This window comes from Myodes glareolus, chromosome 15, assembly GCF_982192425.1.
Source record: "Myodes glareolus chromosome 15, mMyoGla1.1, whole genome shotgun sequence".
NCBI classification, from domain to species: Eukaryota; Metazoa; Chordata; class Mammalia; order Rodentia; family Cricetidae; genus Myodes; species Myodes glareolus.
The window spans coordinates 48,114,101-48,132,248 of NC_142040.1; the positions used below are offsets into that span (position 1 = coordinate 48,114,101).

General features: G+C 39.1%; 1 protein-coding gene across 3 annotated transcripts in view; it reads left to right on the top strand.

Annotated features, from left to right (window-relative positions):
• Positions 1-17,927, top strand: part of Ttc33 (tetratricopeptide repeat domain 33) — a 51,594-nt gene extending 33,667 nt beyond the window's left edge. For all 3 annotated transcript variants that reach the window (XM_048428620.3, XM_048428611.3, XM_048428630.3), the window contains exons 3-5: positions 6,155-6,236; positions 11,008-11,139; positions 13,141-17,927. In XM_048428620.3, the coding sequence (XP_048284577.1) occupies positions 6,155-6,236; positions 11,008-11,139; positions 13,141-13,494 (568 nt within the window). In that variant the 3' untranslated portion in view covers positions 13,495-17,927. The remainder of the gene's footprint in view (positions 1-6,154; positions 6,237-11,007; positions 11,140-13,140) is intronic.
• Positions 17,928-18,148: the final 221 nt, after the last annotated feature.

Genomic DNA, 18,148 nt, shown 5'->3' on the forward strand with positions numbered 1-18,148 from the left:
AAATCCATATTGTAGAAAAAGCAGGTAACAGGTATCAGTAAAACAGCGGGAGTAGCTCACATCCTTGAGTCCTAGCAAAAACTATCGGTTAAACAACATATAAGCCTATATTTAGAAGGCAACCAAGAGAAGTTTAAAGTCTTGAGCTGTGATCCAAACAGTAAGCAGTCATTGTTCTATCCGTTTGCTGAACATTTTGAAGTCCTATTATAATAATACTATGGGAGGGGAAATAAATCTTGTAATATTTTCTATATACATCTTAAGCCATTATTTCTTATAAGTTGTATTTATATTTTTCAGAATATCCTCTCAGACCTATATAATTCAAACTTTTATGCCTTCAAATCCTTACAACCTGTATTGATGTCCTCAGGCCTTTATATTTTTTATACCCTTAAAATTAATATAAACTCATAATATTAGCATCTTGTCCTATTATTAACCATTATAGTAACAGTTAGACTGTAATTTTCATTTACCGACCATAGATGTTGAAGTTTTTAATAAACATGTTTGAATTTCTCTATGAAAGTCTGAATAGCTAAGAGCTTTAGCCTTGTCATTTCATTGGAGGCTAATCATATAGAACCCTGTAACTCAGAGGGCTACAATATGATGATTAATTATTAACTTTTATGTAGGACCTTAATCCTTCTTTCACCTTTAAAGAACACGATCTCATTATTAACATAACTATCTATTCTACAGTGAAGAATCACCAGGCTTTTTAATGACAAAAATCAACCAGAATTAACATGGTTAAATCTCCAACATTTTTTATAATTTCCCTTTAAACTTAGCCTCGCACATGGAGGAATTCCTTTTCCTGTATCATTCAGTCTCTTGTTTGTCCCCCAGTCCTTCAGACAACACACAAAATCTCCATCAGTGTTCCCTCGTGATTTCTTCCAGTAGTCCAGAACATTGCATAGATACATTTCAAACAAGAGCCAATACACACACACACACACACACACACACACACACACACACACACACACATACACATATATACATATATATACTTGTATCACAATAAAAATAACCTAAATTTGCATTAACTCATAAAAACCTGCACCATTGTGAAACTTTTGAAACTAGAAACAGTTTTCTATATCTTAGTCAATAATAATTTATACCCAATTTCCTTTAAAGATGATAAGTATTTGTAACCCATTGGATCTAAATGATTAAAACCCATATATTTTTCTTTTCCTGTGAAAACAAAAACATAATTTTCCCAAACATAATGCATCTTTAACATTTACTTTAAAAATCAGTGCTTTCCAGAGTACACAGATTGGTATGATTCAGTGTTTTTTTCAAGCAGTGTCAGAACAGAGAAGCGTTAAGAAGGCAAACTGCTGGCCTGCAGAAGAGATCTTGAGTGTTAGCACAGTGAAGAAGAACTTGGCTTAGGAAAGAAAAGAGGGGGAGCAGCATTGGTGGACACAGAGTGTCCTTGACAGCCAGGATTCCTGAAAAAAATTTAACTTCTCCGGCCACAATCTCAGATTCTGTTTCACATTCGCGCTGTTTTTCAACTTGTGCGAGCAGTCAATTTCCTGCCGCCTGGTTCCCACGAGCATGTCTCCCTGTGGTATCCTTTCTGCCCACCTGAGCATGTGCACCCTGCACCCTCTGCAGGAACTGCTAACTTTCTGTGGACCAGAGAACAACAGAGGGAGGTGGCCCTTGCCATGTCTTTTCTTAGAGAAGTTTTTCTTTCTGGACGCAAAGTCCTGGAACTGATCCAATAAAAATGCATAGGGAACAAGAGGCAGAGGCTACCCGCCTCATCTCCAGGATGACAAAGAAGGTCAATAGACAAAACGGGCAGCAATGACAGACAGGTATAGGTACCACTTAAACTTTTCAAAGAAATGAACACACAGAACAGCAACATAGTAACAGTCAAAACACAGACCAAGACAAAGAGCGTTCATTCATTCACACAAACCTTTTTAAATCTCTAGACTCATGCTTCCTTCTGCTGGGAACTAGGGGCACACATCCTTTGCATGTATCAAAAACTGAAGCAATTGCTATTGTCCTTTCTTAGTACCCCTGACCTTTAAAATATCTATCAGTAAATATATAAATTCTAAAAATTTACACAGTTGTTGATGCAGCCTTACTTCCTTCCTAACTTGATGATCCTGGGGTTTGTTGTCAGTAGTATACCTTCTACTAAAAAGAGTGTTCTTTTCTCACGAGCTAAATCAGAAGTCTCTCACAGCCCTCAAGGTTATTGGAAAAAGCAGAGCAGGCAAGCTTGAACCCTAATAAAGAAGCTTCTTTGGCCTGTGGCAGGGCAGAATAGAGCTAGGTGGAGAAAACTAACTGAATGCAAGGAGAAGAAAGGCGGAGTCATGGAGACACCATGTAGCTGCCGAAGAAGAGGGATGCTGGAACCTTACCGGTAGGCCACAGCCTTGTGGCGATGCATAGATGAATAGAAATGGGTTAATTTAAGTTGTAAAGGTTAGTTAATAAGAAGCTGAGCTAATAGGCCAAAGCAGCTTCTTTATTAACCAATGGTAATAAAACATATTCACAGCATGCAGAGGGGAATCACCTGGGATTGGCACAATGTGGAGGACTCCCTTTCTTGCTCTATTGGGGGCTTCCTGTTCTCTACCTAGCCTTATCTGGGGGACTTCTCTAGGCCCGGATGCCTGACTTATCTCCAGGATGACTTTTTTTTTTTTTAAAATTTTTAAAATTTACTTTTATTTTTTGAGACAGAGTTTCTCTGTGTATCTCTGACTGTCCTGGAACTGTCTCTGTAGAGCAGGTTGGCCGCGAATCTTGATTTCCTGCCTCTGCTTCCTTGACTGCTGGGATTAAAAGCATTTGCCACCACCACCTGGCTCAGGGTGACACAGTTCCCTGCAAATGCTTTCCCCCTGCTGCCCACACGGTAATAAATAATATGCATTAGCTGTTTTCATAAGGCCATGCTGCCACTAATCCAGCTGTGTGATAGGAGCATGCCACCTAATGCAAATTAGGGTTTGCCCCAGCTACTACCCCGATCCTGTATATCCCCTATACTCTGGGATAAATTTGAACTGGCTCACTGAAGTTGTTCCCGGAGAGCTATCTCAGTGGTGTTCACAGGCTGTGTAAAGCTCTCTGTCACAGCTTCTAACCCTTTGTCCTTGTGGACTGGTGACCAACAGACTGTGGGAAAAAGGGAGCCCCACAACTTTTAATGACCATATAGGCAAACTCTGTAAAGCACACTCCCAGGTGTACTCTGCTTTGTCAGGTTGGTGCGAGTCTTGACCTGGAACTTGCCTATTGCCTAGACTGGCCAGTAAGTTCAAGGCATTCTCCTGCACGGCACAGTACTAATGTGACAGGCTTGCTGCCATGCTTGTTTATATGTGTGGAACTGAGCTTTCCTCATACTTTGGCCGCAAGCACTTTGATGTTGAGGTCATATCCCCGATCTCTGATTTGGATTTTTAACATACAGTTATACTTTGCTTAATGTAGTGGACTTGTTCTGAGATGTGTATCGTTAGGCAGCTTAATTGTGTGAACACAGTAGAGTATACTTAGAAAAGCTTAAAGGCTACTCAGAAAGGATGCCTAGTGAGGAAACAGGATCAAGTTGTGGCTTAGCATTTGCCTCTGATGTTAGAATTGTTGCCTTCACATCCTGCTTCACCCTTGTAGCTGCAGTGTTATCTACCATTGGCAAGTTAGCTTCTCTTTTAGTCTTCAGCTTCCTTATTTATAAAATGGAGATAATAATTAATGCCACCTGGGGTTCTGGTGCGGGTCAAGTAAAATAATGAGTGTAAAGTAACTGGCATCGTGGTCAGTGCTCAGAGACTGTTAGCTTTTGGTAGTGTATAATTTATAATTAACTAATCACTTGTCTTTTCCAAGTAGTATAATGTGAAAATGAGAAATATATTTCAGGCCAATGTAATTATGTGTGTAAATAAAAATAATTAGAATAAAAATAAAAAAACCTGAGTGTTTTAGGTCCGTCTCTTGATGTGGCTTTTGATAAAGTCAAGAGACTCAGTGATAACGCAGAGTGTGCAGTTTTGCTTTGGGTGTAGTGTACAGTGATCTCTTACAGTAAGCTTGTTCTCCTGAGCACTCTAAAATAGCAATAACACTATGTGGTTAGATGGGGAGGTGACTGAGTCTGGAGGAATGCTTACTGGATACGCATGAGGACCCAGTCCAGATCTCCAGCACTCACTTAAAGACTGGGCATGGCAATGTGTACCTGTAACCCCAGCATTGTTGGCTGGGAGATAGTGGATCCCAGGAGCTCCCTGGCCAGCTAACGTGACAGAAACGGGATGTTTCAGGCTCAGAAAGGACCTAGCTCAAATGAAGAAGGCAGGAGCAATAAAGGAGGATACCTTCCTATGACCTCCACACACATCAACGCTTGCATACATCTCTCTCTCCATCCATCCATCCATCCATCCATCCATCCATCCATCCATCCATCCATCCATCCAATCAGTAACAGTTGTTTATCATTGTACATACAGAGCACATGCTGAGGAAATGAAGGGTCTCGAAAACAAGTAGCAAGAAATGATTTAAGAGATTTTAGTGCATGATAATCCTGACTGGCGTATATTGTCAGTGATTCACAGCCCTGGGTTGCAGACAGGTGCAGGTACTTGGAAACAGGAATAGTGCTCAGCAGCATTGCCTCGGGAGCAGGAAGGTAGCGCCACATTGGCAGGAGGGTGCAGCTGGGACTCCTCATGTCGCACGTTCTGGTGGAAGAGGACAAAGGGCTGTGTACTGTGTTTTAGGTCAGCCCCTAGAGACCTATTTCTTAAAGGTTCCACAACTTTAGTGCAACCATCTGGACTAAGTGTTCATAAAGACACCTTTAAGGGACATAACACATTCAAACCACAGCATACTAGAAGTCAGTCATCTGCATATTATTTTGGGTGCATTTCACCCATCTCTTAAGCTTGCCATATATGTATAGTTATGAACAAAAATAGATAATTGTCCTTTCTATGACCAAAAGCAATTTGGGGAGGAAAAGGTTTATTTTGCTTACATTTCCACATCACTGTTTGCCATTAAAGCTTCAGGGCAGGAACTCAAACAAGACAGGACCTGGAGGCAGGAGCTGATGCGGAGGCCATGCTGGTGTGCTGCTTACTGGCTTCCTCAGCCTGCTTTCTTACAGAGCCCAGTACTACCAGCCCAGAAGTGGCCTCACCCACAATGCTGTTACCCTCCCCCAACAACCATTAATTAAGAATGCCCTACAGGTTTGCCTACCTACAATCCAGTCATATGGAGGCGTTTGCTCAGTTGAGGTTTATTCCTCTCAGATGAATTTAGATGTGTCAAATTGTCATAAATCTAGCCAGGACAGACTGCCATCTCTACCAAGTAGATTTTTGTAGGCGAACTTAAGCATGGAACTGGATTGCAAATATTTAAGACAAATTTGTTAGAGTACAGATCCCATCAGTGAAGTTAAATAAATAAATAAATAAATAAATAAATAAAGACATTTTGGTAGTGATTTTTCAGCTCACAAATCTCTTTTAAAATGTATTTTTATTATTACTATTAATTATGTGTTTATACCTGCTATGGTGTGTGTTTGTAGGTCAGAGGACAAGTGCGTAGAGTTAGGTTTTTTTTTAAACCTCTATGTGGGATACAGGGATTGAACCTGTGGGTTAGGCTTTACCCCCTGAGCCATCTTGCTAGCCTGGGATTCAAAATCTTAGAAAGAGATTTGTAAGATCTCTTATTTATATTTTGTCCTTTTCTCTTGTTGCTTTTTCCTTTTATTTCTTTAATTTGCCTAAGGTTTTTTTAAAATAGTATTATTATCAATTTCTAAATAGGAAATTTTCTTAGTAATTATTTTCAAGTTCCCAGTTTTCAAATTTAACATGCACTCTCAAAGATTTAGTTAAATATGATATTCAAAAAAAAAATTTGGGCGGTGGTGGTGCACAGCTTTAATCCCAGCACTCGGGAGGCAGAGGCAGGTGGATCTCTGTGAATTTGAGGCCAGCTTGGTCTCAAGAGCGAGTTCCAGGACAGGCTCCAAAGCTACAGAGAAACCCTGTCTTGAAAAACAAAATAATTCAAAATGAAACTAATGTAACTTTAACAATTACAGATACCAGGAGGCAATTCAGAAGTGGGATGAAGCACTGCAGCTGACCCCAGATGATGCCACCCTTTATGAGATGAAATCACAGGTACCAGCCATAAGGAATTTGATTTTACTGTATAATTAGGCTGTGTTTGTTCGGTGAACATTGCTGAACAAATATGTCTGCTCTCATATCTCTCATATCTCTTTTTTAATACAATTTATTTTTAAAAATATTATTTAAAATGTTGTTTTGTGTATAAAGTTAGAAATGCATTTGCTTTTGCAATGAGGTCAACTGTTATTTCAGTCTAGCTTCAAGAAGATATAACATAGATAAAATTATTAATACATTTTTTAAATAGATGACAAGTTTCTACTTTGGTTATAAATTAATTGTCTACCAGTAGCTAGTTTTTCTTCAAAGTGAGGATGCATTGTATTTGGAATATGTGTATGTGTATACACATATACACATATACACATACATACACACACATATAGTTATACATGTATGTGTATATATACACACATATACACATATATACACACATACATATATAGGTATACATGTATGTGTATATATGTGTGTATGTATACGCACACATATATGTATGTATGTATTTAAATGGTATGGATCTGCTGCTCTAGCATACCTAGAGCTACTCCTAGTGGAGCATGTACTAGTCACTCAGTGAAGATGTTTGAGGAAACCCAGACCTAAGCCTGACCAATGGAGGAACAGAGGTTGAAACTGCCTTTCATGTACAAATTGCCCATCTAAAGTCACTTGATTATCAATAATTTCTACTTAAACAGATCTTTCTTGGGGCATTCATTTCAGATTTATCAGATGCTCTGTATAAATCAAATGTGAGAGCATAACAGATCCTAGAAACAATACTATGGGAAAGAGTTCCTTGTTAATTCTATTTCTAACAAACAGGATCAAGCTCTCACTATAGAATGACCAATGTTGACTTGATCAGCTACTTTGGTAAGGTTGCCAAAAGTACATTTGTGAAAGCCTTCATGGGTGTTTTGCAGGCTGGTGCAGATAATTTTGTGATTGGCTAATTTGGTTTTCGTTTTTATTGTGTATTTCATTGTTCAGAAAGTGACTGTTTTCACCAAGCCTGTAATGGTGAGCAGCATACCTGGGAATCTTTAGCAGAGTGATCATTCACAGTAAAGACTGTCACAGGGGACCTGTGGGCCTTGGAACAAAGACTAGCCTATCTCTGAAAGAAGACCAGACTGAGTTCTCAGAGGAAAGAGTAATAAAAGAGATTATGAAGAAGTGTTCTCAGTTTATTGGCTAGCCCATTGCTCTCTTTTGGAAGAGTATGATGAAGAAGTCAATGATTATATAAGGCTGAAGACAAGGAAGAAAAGAAGCCTGGTGACAAACCTTAAATAGAAGTTGTTCATGCAGGAGAAGGAGGGGGTGGAGAAGGAGTGGGAGTGAGGAGGAGGGAGGGGACGGAGAATAGTGACAAGAAGAACAAGATTAAGGAAAGGTGCATCGATCAAGAGTCACTCAACAAAGCAAATCCTATTTGGACCAGAAATCCTGATGACATTATTAATGAGGGGCATTGAAAGGTTTTTAAGAGCTTGACCAGTGATTGGGATGCACACTTGGCAGTGAAGCGCTTTTCTGTTGAAGGACTTTTGGAATTCTAAGTGCTTATTTTTTGTCCCGAGACATGTTTCTTTTGATCTATTTGAAAACGGGGAAAAAAAGCATAACATTAAATTGTATATATGCCATTTCCATCATGTCTATCTATAAAGAGTAAATAATTCCAGAGTATCTGATTGTCATTACAGGACTGGCAGACTCTAAATAGGGAGATATTACAGCTGTGGTAAGTTGTTACAAATCAAAACTTGAATGTTATCAAAAAGAATTGCTCAAAAATTGCTTAGAATTGCTCAGTGACCTGACAGAAGATAAAACTTTTATGAACAGTTCTTGAAAAATAAAACTTAGAAATCATTGAAGACTCAGAATTGCAAGAGGATTTCAGAACTGTTACAGTGCTCCACATCTGCTCTGGAGGTGAGGTCGTTTTCCTAGGAAGGCTGTAGTACCAGCATAAAAGAAAACTAGAAACGCTTCTGTCTCGGCACAGGTGAGACCAAGTACTTTGTAGCTACTTGGCCTTGGTGAAATGTCTCCAAAAGCTTAGAGAACTGGTTTAGAACTGCAGCAACTGGTAAAGCCCATTGATAAGGGCTGTGTCCAACAGCTGAAGGGATTGAAACAGGGGATTTTAGTGTCAGTCACCAAAGAGGGAGGGAGTGGAACTTCCAGAAGATGAAGAAAAGAGAAAGAAAGAAAAAAAATAAAAGAGGAGGAAAAGACAAAATTTCTACTAAGTTATGGAAAGACATTTTGGAGATAAAGGTGGAAAAGGCAGTCATATCAGACTTATTGGTAACTTCCCAGGCTGTATGTCACAACCACATAGGAATGGACAGCAAACATGGAAGAGGACAGCCTTAAGAGACAAATCAGTGGTGAGTTACGTGGCAGCAATGACACCTGTGGGTGCACCCTGACCACTCCATTTCTGAAAAGCAGAAGGTGAAGGCTGACAAGAATGACCCATCTCTGAAGTGTCTGGTCATCTTGCTGCATGAAACTGTGCTCCTGGCTTCTGCTTTCAGTCTGGAAGGTCTCCAGACACATGCTAACAGGATTCGGAGGATGACCAAACTCTGTCTAAGATGATCCTGCTGCTGTAACTGAAGAGATGCCACCCTGGGAGGAGATGGGGGAGGGCAGCTTCGTCAGAAGAAGCATGTAGCTACATCTTCAATACTCACCTTCTTTTCTTCTGTTTTATTTTTGTTAATATTTAAAATATTGTTGTGACATGATAACTAGGGAAGATAAGGGTTCTTTCTCCTTAGGTATTAAAGGAAAGCTAGCAATACCTTTTGTGGTTTCGCCTTGGCTTATTTGAGCAGGTAAGTGGAACATTTGTTGTTGGAAGTAGGATAACCTGTTTCGTGGTCGATAGCAAGCTGAATTCCTAGACCAAATCTCACCACTGAAGTGTTCTGAGATATTTATCTTGATGTTTAAAAGAAAAAAAAATGCCTTGAGCTCATCTTCTTGGATCCCTGTGGTGAAGAGCTGCAGACAGGCCTGCTTTTCGTCCCGCCCGGCTCCCGCATAGCTTAACCCTGGAAATAACGACACACAAATTGTATTCATTTAAACACTGCCTGGCCCATTATCTCTAGAGAGTTAGTTACTGGCTAACTCTCACATCTTGATTAACCCATTTCTAATAATCTGTATAGCACCACGAGGTGGTGGCTTACCGGAAAAGATTCAGCATGTCTGACCTGGTAGCTGCCTCATTTTCCTCTTCCCAGCATTCTGTTCTGTTTACTCTGCCTACGTAATTTTCTGTCCTATCAAAGGGCCAAGGCAGTCTCTTTATTAACCAATGAAAATAACACAGAACAGAAGGCCCACCTACATCAGATCCCCTTTTCAGCGTTTCCATCCCCTCTAGTTATTTCTGCATGCACTAATCTTACATAATTCAGTATGTAAGCTAAATCAACTTGATAGGAAGAATTCCCCACAGGGCTTGTTGCTCTAAAGAAGTACGAGAAACAAGGCATTAAACCTCCGTAGGTCTTGTAAAGCCAACCCAGCAGTAACTAAGTAAGGCTTATGGATGGAAGTGGAGTTCCCAAGTCACATCTGCCTAAGAGGTAAATACAGGCGAGATGAAAAGAAAATAAATTGCATAGATCTGGGCAAAAAGGCTGGGAAAGATGTGATTACCAGCTAAGAAACTGGCATTTGTATTAAATATGCATTTCTAGTACTTAGTGGCAACCCTCTGTATAGAGAGCCTCTGAGCACCTGAACTACTTATCTAAGGAATTTTGACTGTCTCAGACAGCCGGGTGTGGTGGCACATGCTCCATCCCAGCACTATGGGAGACTAAGGCAAGGAGAGTCAGGAGTGCCAGGACAGCTTGAGCTCCATAGGGAAACTCACAAAATTAAAGCAGCAAAACAGCCTCTAAAAAATTACTGCAGTTCAGCTTTGATGTATATTAACAAGTGTTTTTCATGTAATACTCTGAAATGAAAGTCACATGCTTTAATAGCTTTATTTTATTGAGGAAGAACACAAATAAATTGGTTCCACTGAAGCAGCTTCCTTAAAGCCCTTCCTTTGAAAGCTTTCACATTCAGGGCTAAAATATGTGCAGATTAGGGGAAGATTCATGGGAACTATACGAAGAGTTTAATTTAGAACATTAAGAATGGTGTTTGTGTCAAGAATGTTCCAAAATGTTCATGGACTCAAAGGATACAGATGAAGTATAACTGTTTCCATGGACGTTTGGGTCTCTAGTTCTGTGAATTTTCCGATATGTGTGGCTTAAAAAGCCCAGTTCTGAGGCCTGCAGGGTGTTTAATTCTCACAGCAGGTAAACTGTTATTGTTGGATGACTAGTTGAATGAATTCATTTATCTAGGTTTAGCAGCAAGACTTGTGTTTCCTAAAAATTACATTGTACTAGAGTAACTGTAAATGAAAGTTGCCTTCAGACAGCCTTGAGCTGCTGTGGCCGGAGCACAACCACTTGGTTTTGATTAGATGGACATAGAGACACTTTATATTTTTACTTATTTGGGGAGTAAGAAAAGGTCTAGAATTTCTGATACTGAATGTAAATTAGGGGATAAAATCCATGGAAATGCTGTATGCCGGATTAAAATATATTTTGTAAAGGAAAATCATTTCTTGCATATAATTATCTACAAGTACTTTGCTAGTTTATACTGCATAAGCTCATGACAGGTTTTGTTTCTTCTTCTTTTTGGCACATAGGTCCTGATGTCCCTTCATGAAATGTTTCCAGCAGTACATGCAGCCGAAATGGCTGTCAAGCGTAACCCACACTCATGGGAGTCTTGGCAGACTTTAGGTCGTGCTCAGCTTGGATTAGGAGAGATAGTCCTGGTAAAGAAATTTGATTGTTATAATGCTCAAATTTCATTATATTTTGATTTTTAGAATAAGTTTCTTCTATATCCATGTTGTATATTGAGCACACCCTTTACTGCCTCATCTCATGTTCCTGTATTCTGTCTTCTTTTTTCTCAGGTATCCCACCCTTTAGTCCACATTGTTCCTCTACAGAAATACATACATAGATTGTTTTCTGTGACTTTATAAAATCTAGGACCAATAGCTGACAGAAAATATATAATATTTGTCTTTCTGAGACTGACTTAATGCCCTGAATATGGCTGTCTCTAGTCATATTCATCTTCCTAAAAACAATATAAATTCATTCTTTATAGCTAAAATATGCATTGTATATATATATATATATATATATATATATATATACATACATATATATATATATATATATATACCCACCACATTTTCCTTTCTCGTTGTTGGATACCTGGGCTGTTTTCTACTTAGCTCTTGTGAAAATTGTGCATAAATATCAATACATAAGTATATCTGTGATGTGTCTATTTGGTGTCCTTTGAGTAAATACCAGGAGTGTTGTAGTGGGATCAAAATTGGGCCAAATAATAGATCAGTTTCTAATTTGTTTTTCCCCCTAAAACTCCTGTATGCTTTTCATGAATGATTATCACTGGGTTTTGATATGTGTTCTCTGATAGCTAATGAGGCTGAACGTTCTTTCATGTTTATATTGGCTATTTGTATTTCATCTTTTTCTAATTTGATGTTTTAAAAATTGTGATTACATCATTTTTTCTTTCTTTCCTCCAACCCTTCCTATATCCCTCCACTTGCTCCTCTCAAATTCATGACCTCTTCTTCTTTGTTGTTGTGTGTATATGTGTGTATGCGCACGTGTGCTTATTATATGTAAATTCACAAGTACATAAATATAATCTACTCAGTCTGTTCAGTGTTAATTGCATGATGTGATTTTGGACTGACCAGTTGGTATCAGATAGCCAGTTAGGGTGTTCATTTCTGGGGATGACTATGTCTCCCTCTTTCAGGATTCCTTATTCTCCTGTAGTTCTTTTTCTATTCCATGTTACCATGTCTGTTGGTATTGTACTTGGTCTTATTTAGGTATCCATATTGTTGAGTTATGATGGATGAAGCTTTTCTGTCTTTTATAGAAAATACACACTCACAGCATATTTCCTAGTTCTATGGCCCTTAGTCTTTTGTCCCTCTCTTCTTGATGGCCCTTGGGCCTTAGTTTCTGAAGTTGTGTTGTGGCTATGTACTGGGGCCGGGAACCTCATGGTCAGTTGTTCCATGCGTTTTGACCAGTTGTGGTTTTCTGTAATGGTCTCTGTCTGTTGCAGAGAAGTTTCTTTGATGAATGGTGAGAACTACACTTATCTGTGGGCATAAGAATAAGCATTTAAAGTGCAGTTGTAAACTGTGTTGATTTATTAAAGTAGTAGTAGTAGGTTCTCCTCTAAGATCTATGACTCATTAGCCCCAGGAAGTTGGCTAGGTTTTTATTACCAGGTACCTTTTCCTTGCTGTTGAGCTGGCCTTAAATCCTATTAGATAGCTATTGGTTACCACCAAGATATGAGGTGTACCCTCAGGGTGCAATATTTTGCCATGATGATTCTTGTTCAGAGGCATCACAGCTAGATAGGACTTTCATGTGTGTTGTTATAGCATGTTGAACTGTGTGATCCACCTCTAAGGGATAAACCTTATGTGATCATAGTGTATGATTCGGTTAAGGTGCTCAAGCCCTAGTACCAGTGCCCCTAATTTAATGCTATTTAGCCCATTGGTGTTTTCTTAGTCTTTTCCCCTCACACCTCTATTTTTCTCTACCATAATCATCTGTACAGATGAAAATTAACTATAGTAGTATGCTAGAGTAGACATGTATGGATGCATGTATACCCGTACTCACTTGTACCTATATAATTGTAGCTAACATGGTGATTTTTAGAAATAAGACAAATTAAAAAAATCTTTTCCCCCCAGGCAATTCGAAGTTTTCAAGTAGCCCTCCACATATATCCAATGAACCCAGAAATATGGAAGGAGGACCTTTCATGGGCAAGAAAGCTCCAGGAGCAGCAGAAAGTAGCTCGGAGGATTGAAAAGAAAGAAATTCCACCCGAAGGAACAGACATCTCCCCAGAGTCGATCCCTGACTATGACTTTGAAAGCGACGAGATTGTTGCTGTTTGTGCAGCTGTTGCAGAGAAACAGAAGTCGGTGTCTGCAAATAAAACCATGGTTATTGTGTCAGCTTCTGGAACTGTGGAGATAGTAAATGAGAAGGAAGAAGGAGCCTCCACCCCAGATGGCTCTGTCTTTATCAAAGCCCGATGAAGCATACACGGTGAAAAGATGTTTTTGAATCTAGGGTTTTTTTTTGTTTTGTTTTGTTTTGGTTGCTACTTAATGCTTAGATGACATACGATATCTACCCTGGAGGAGGAGGGCAAAACTTGAGTTTTTCAGATGAAGCATATAAAAATCAAGTAGTGGAATCCTTTAGTGATTGGACGAGCAAATTGTACTTAAGGTTAGCATCTTAAGTGAAATGTGTTTTGACTGATAAGCGTTTGATTTGACTGTTGGGAGAGTACATTTGAAGATACAATTTGGAAATTGTGTTCTTGAATAGAGATTAACTTGACAGGCAGTGTTACTACAATGTAGACTTGTAGACTTTTGTTTTATGATGGAGGAAGTGTGTGATTTCTCTCCCTCCTAGAAATCTGCTATTTGTCTCTTTTCCATTTTTCTTGCCGCACTAGTGCAAGCTTAAATATTTCTGACATTCATCTTGATTCAAAGTTATCATTTGGTTGTATTTGATATATTTGAAAGTTTGCCTAATGCATGCAGATGTGTGGATCCTGAACATTTCTTTGAATTTTTGTTCTAATTTGTGCTTATGTTTTGACTTTAAAGTTAAAAGGTGGTAACTGTCTTCTTCAGTACTTGCTAACTGTGAATACTGATGTCAGGGTGACGTTTCATTTCATTGTTAAGGTCAAGTCATCTTTGTCACAAGTCATTCATTTGTATGTGAATGACATTTGGAGATTGTCAGTAAATTCTACGCTTACATTATCCTGGTCAAAACAGAGTTTCTTTTCTTTTTTCCTTTTACGGGGAGGATGTAGCTAGGCCCCCAGCATGCTAGACTAGTACTCTGTTGCCGAGAAAAATCCTCCTATTTCTTTTTCTGATTTTTACAAGTATGAAGAGCCCAGAAAACAATAGTAACTCAGGCTAGCCTCAAGACTCTTCCTGCTCGGCATCTGGGACTGCTGGGAATACAGACTGGAGCTGTCACAGCTGATGAGTTTATAAATGTCTTTCCAAAGATGTTTTTGTGGAAGTATTCAATAAAATGAAAAATAGTTACAGTTTCACATCAGTATAAAATAGCAGTCTTTAAAGTAAAAAGGCATTGATGTTGTTAGAGTGTCAGTATATGACTGACAGGCAGAGAACTGGAATGTGATGGATAGTGTAATCCCTTGTGTGGAGCAGGTATGATAAGGAAGCAAATGCCTCTCATCCCAGCCCTACCGAAGGCAAGGCAGAGGACTTGTAAACTCACGGCCAGCTGGGGTGACATGTAGTAAGACCTTGTCTCAGAACAAAACAAAAACAGTGGAAAATAAAGCAACCAAAGAAGAAAAGCTTATTAAAAATCCTCATTCACAGTCACAAACCAATACTATTATTACCATGGGTGACTGTTTCTATCATCTATATTGTAGTTCAAACAAAACATGCACAACTGCCAGGTGCTGTTCTTCCTGATACTCAGGAAGATAAAATTTTTTTCCATTGGAGATGAAAGTTATTTCTGTTGTGTTATGAAATCTTAACAAAACCAATTGGAACATGTAATTATGGACAGCATTTTTTGTGAGGATGATATGTTTTAGAACGTATTTTAGGGGAATGATCATTTTTTTTTTCTTTCCAGTTGGAGAAATCAGCAGTTGCTTTAAATAGTGTTATATTCCCTTATTACCCCCAGAAATAAGCCCCTGGGATGGAGAGGTCAGCTTTAGAATGAGTGAAAAAAAAATACTTTGTTAAATAGCAAGGAATATTCTCAGAGGATAGATGGCTAGAGAAGTAAGTACGTCACGTTTGCAACAGATATATGGATATATCTGTTTATTGTGTAATTTGTGAAAAATAGCCTTTCCCTTGTGTGTTGGAGATTTTGAGAATTAGGTAGATTTTATTTTTCTCTGTGTAAAAGTATACATGAAACATTTGTATGGTTCCCACGTGCACTGCGTAGTCAATGCTAGCCATTTCTAGGAAGAACTTGTCTTCGTTTGGGAATGCGTCCTCTCACTTCCTTCTGATTTTAGGAAAGATTTTTTTCATAACCTTTTATCTGAATGAAATAGATACTGTGATACTGAAAGACAGTTGTCAGTTATAGATTGCTGTTGACATGGAGTCTGTGCCTAACCTCAAAATGGGCAATACTCCACATGGCCTGCGTGCTGCTTCCGGACCACTAAACCTGTTGTCTCAACTCTTTTGGCGTTAGTGAGTCATGCTAGTCTCCTTATTACTCAGATCTAGAATGCAAAATAGACAAGATGAGGAGAAAAAGGAAGACTTAGTTATGGAGAAAGGCTCATTTTTCCAGACCACCAAAGGTACTTTGGCTAACACGTCCATGCAGGAAGAGAAAAACGCATTGGTTATTTTGCTGGGATTTGAGTAATGGTATGTAAAAGTTTACTAAACTTGTTAATTAGAATAATGCCTTCTTATGAACCTGGAGAAAAATGACACTCATGATAATGATATAATTATGTTTAATTATCTTAAACAACAGTATTAGTGTTAAAATTATATCGAATATGATTTGTATGGTTCTAGTTTCAAAATTGTATGGTATAGACACTTGTTAGAGAAGTACAGTAGAGACCATACCTGAAAACTTGAGGCTCCTGTTAACCTTTAGAGTGCAGGCGCCTGGGTGATAAAGTGTTGTATCTTCAATATCTAATGTAATTGAAAAGTTCTGCGGGGGACGTTTCAGAACTCCCTACAGCTGGGGCCCATGGACAACACAGGATGGTGATAGCGTAAGCACGCAAGTATTTTAGATTGCTCTTGTTGTTTGGCTAAAACTAATGAGTTGGAAGGGATTGTCTTAGAAAAGTGATACTTCCATGATTGTGGCAGGACCGCGCAGCCCCATCAGTTTGCAGATTATGCTTCATGCAGTGACTCACGGGCTGGTTCCCCTTCCTAGCAGTAAGGGAATTATTAATCAGCTCTTTAATTTCCTTCTGTGGGGAACCCCTCAAAACCCGCTCTGTGATAGACACTCTAGGCTGTGGTTTCACGACATAGCCTGCGTCTGGATGAGTTAGGAGTGAACACAAGAGCCATCATCATCATCATCTTCACTGTGTGTGTTAAAATGTGGTTTTCTGAGATGACTTTAAACCAACAAAGGAGTCTCTGATGGGTGCCATTTTAGCATACAGAAATTCTCTTTTCAACTAGTAATAAAGTATGACAGTTTGTGAATGGTCTCTCGACCCATGTAAGTTAAAATGAAACGAAGGAGATCATATCTGAAGTCATGTACCTTAGCCGCATGCAATTGAGTTGGGCCACTATGAATGCAAGAGCCACAGTGATCCTGCAGCGAGTGCACAATGCCTTCTTGAGTGTTATGTGTGAGCTACCTGTGTTGTACTTGGAGAGCGGTGGAAAGCTGATAAATGGGCAGTTTCTTGGGAAATCCTGATCCCCTCCCACCTCCCAAGGAGAGGAAGGAGCGTGGGAAACAGGGCTGGACACGCTGGTCCCTTTCTCCCTTTTCTCTGCATTGGTCATGCCTCCTTTCAGGTACATTGTGAATCTTGCAGGAAAGGGGAAGCCTGTGCTTCAGAGCTGCCTATAGCTCAGCAAGGCCTACTCGGCCATTATTTGCTGTTATTTGGTGTCATCTCTGTGTCCCCGACTTGTCTCTTGGGTAGTTAGGCCACGAGGAAGCCCAGATCATTTAGGACTCCCTTAAGCCCTATAAAGATTTGAATTTATTTCAAATTAAGCAGAAGGAAAATGTCAAAGTCCTAATTTTTTTTAAGTTGTGGAGATTTTATTAAAAATGAATAATGTTTGTTACAAGGCACTAGGACATTTTGCTTATACTATTTAAAAGTCTGCTGCCTGGGAATAGTAGTAAACCACAAAGCTGAAGGAAGGAACGCGGGGTGAGTTATATCCTCACCCACTTCTGTCGGTTTTCTTACATGACGATCAAGACATGATCTTACATGTCTTACAAGACAGGGAAAAGGCAGCTGCTTTAAGTTTGCAGTTTGAAAAGTTCTTGACAAACGTGTGAATATCCGCTTACCTCTGCCCGTCACCGTGAGTAGTTCTGTGTTCACCCAAAAAGTCTCTACAAATCAGAAGTGTCTAGTTCACCTCTGCCCTCGTACTCTGCTCTATTCAGTGACCTATCTGCTCTCTGGGATTATAAATTAGATTTTTCTTTTGTGGATTTATAAATGAATAGATTATACAATATGTACTCTCATGTCTGGCATATTTTGATTAGAACGGTGTATTTTGTTCTTTCATGCTCAGCTTGACCCCTGATTTTTATATGTCAGTAATATTTTTTGTTCTGTTCCTTTATTATTCTCTTGTGGGAATATGTCACAGTTTGTTTAACTGCTGGTGATGATAAACATTTAGGTTGTTTCAAGTTTTGCTTTATGAATAAAGCTGCTTTGTACAAGTGACACATCCCATTTATGGACATATGTATTACTTTCTTTTGGGTAAATGCATAGGATAAAGGCTGATTCTTACTGTGTGTGGAGCATATTATGTGAAGCCTTTAAGGATCTCCCAAACTATTTCCCCACATTTCCCTTATTTTGTATTCACTAGCAGTTGCTGAAGAAGTGTTTTCCCACACATTTGTCAATCTTGGTATTGTCCATTTTTTTTATCAGTCTCT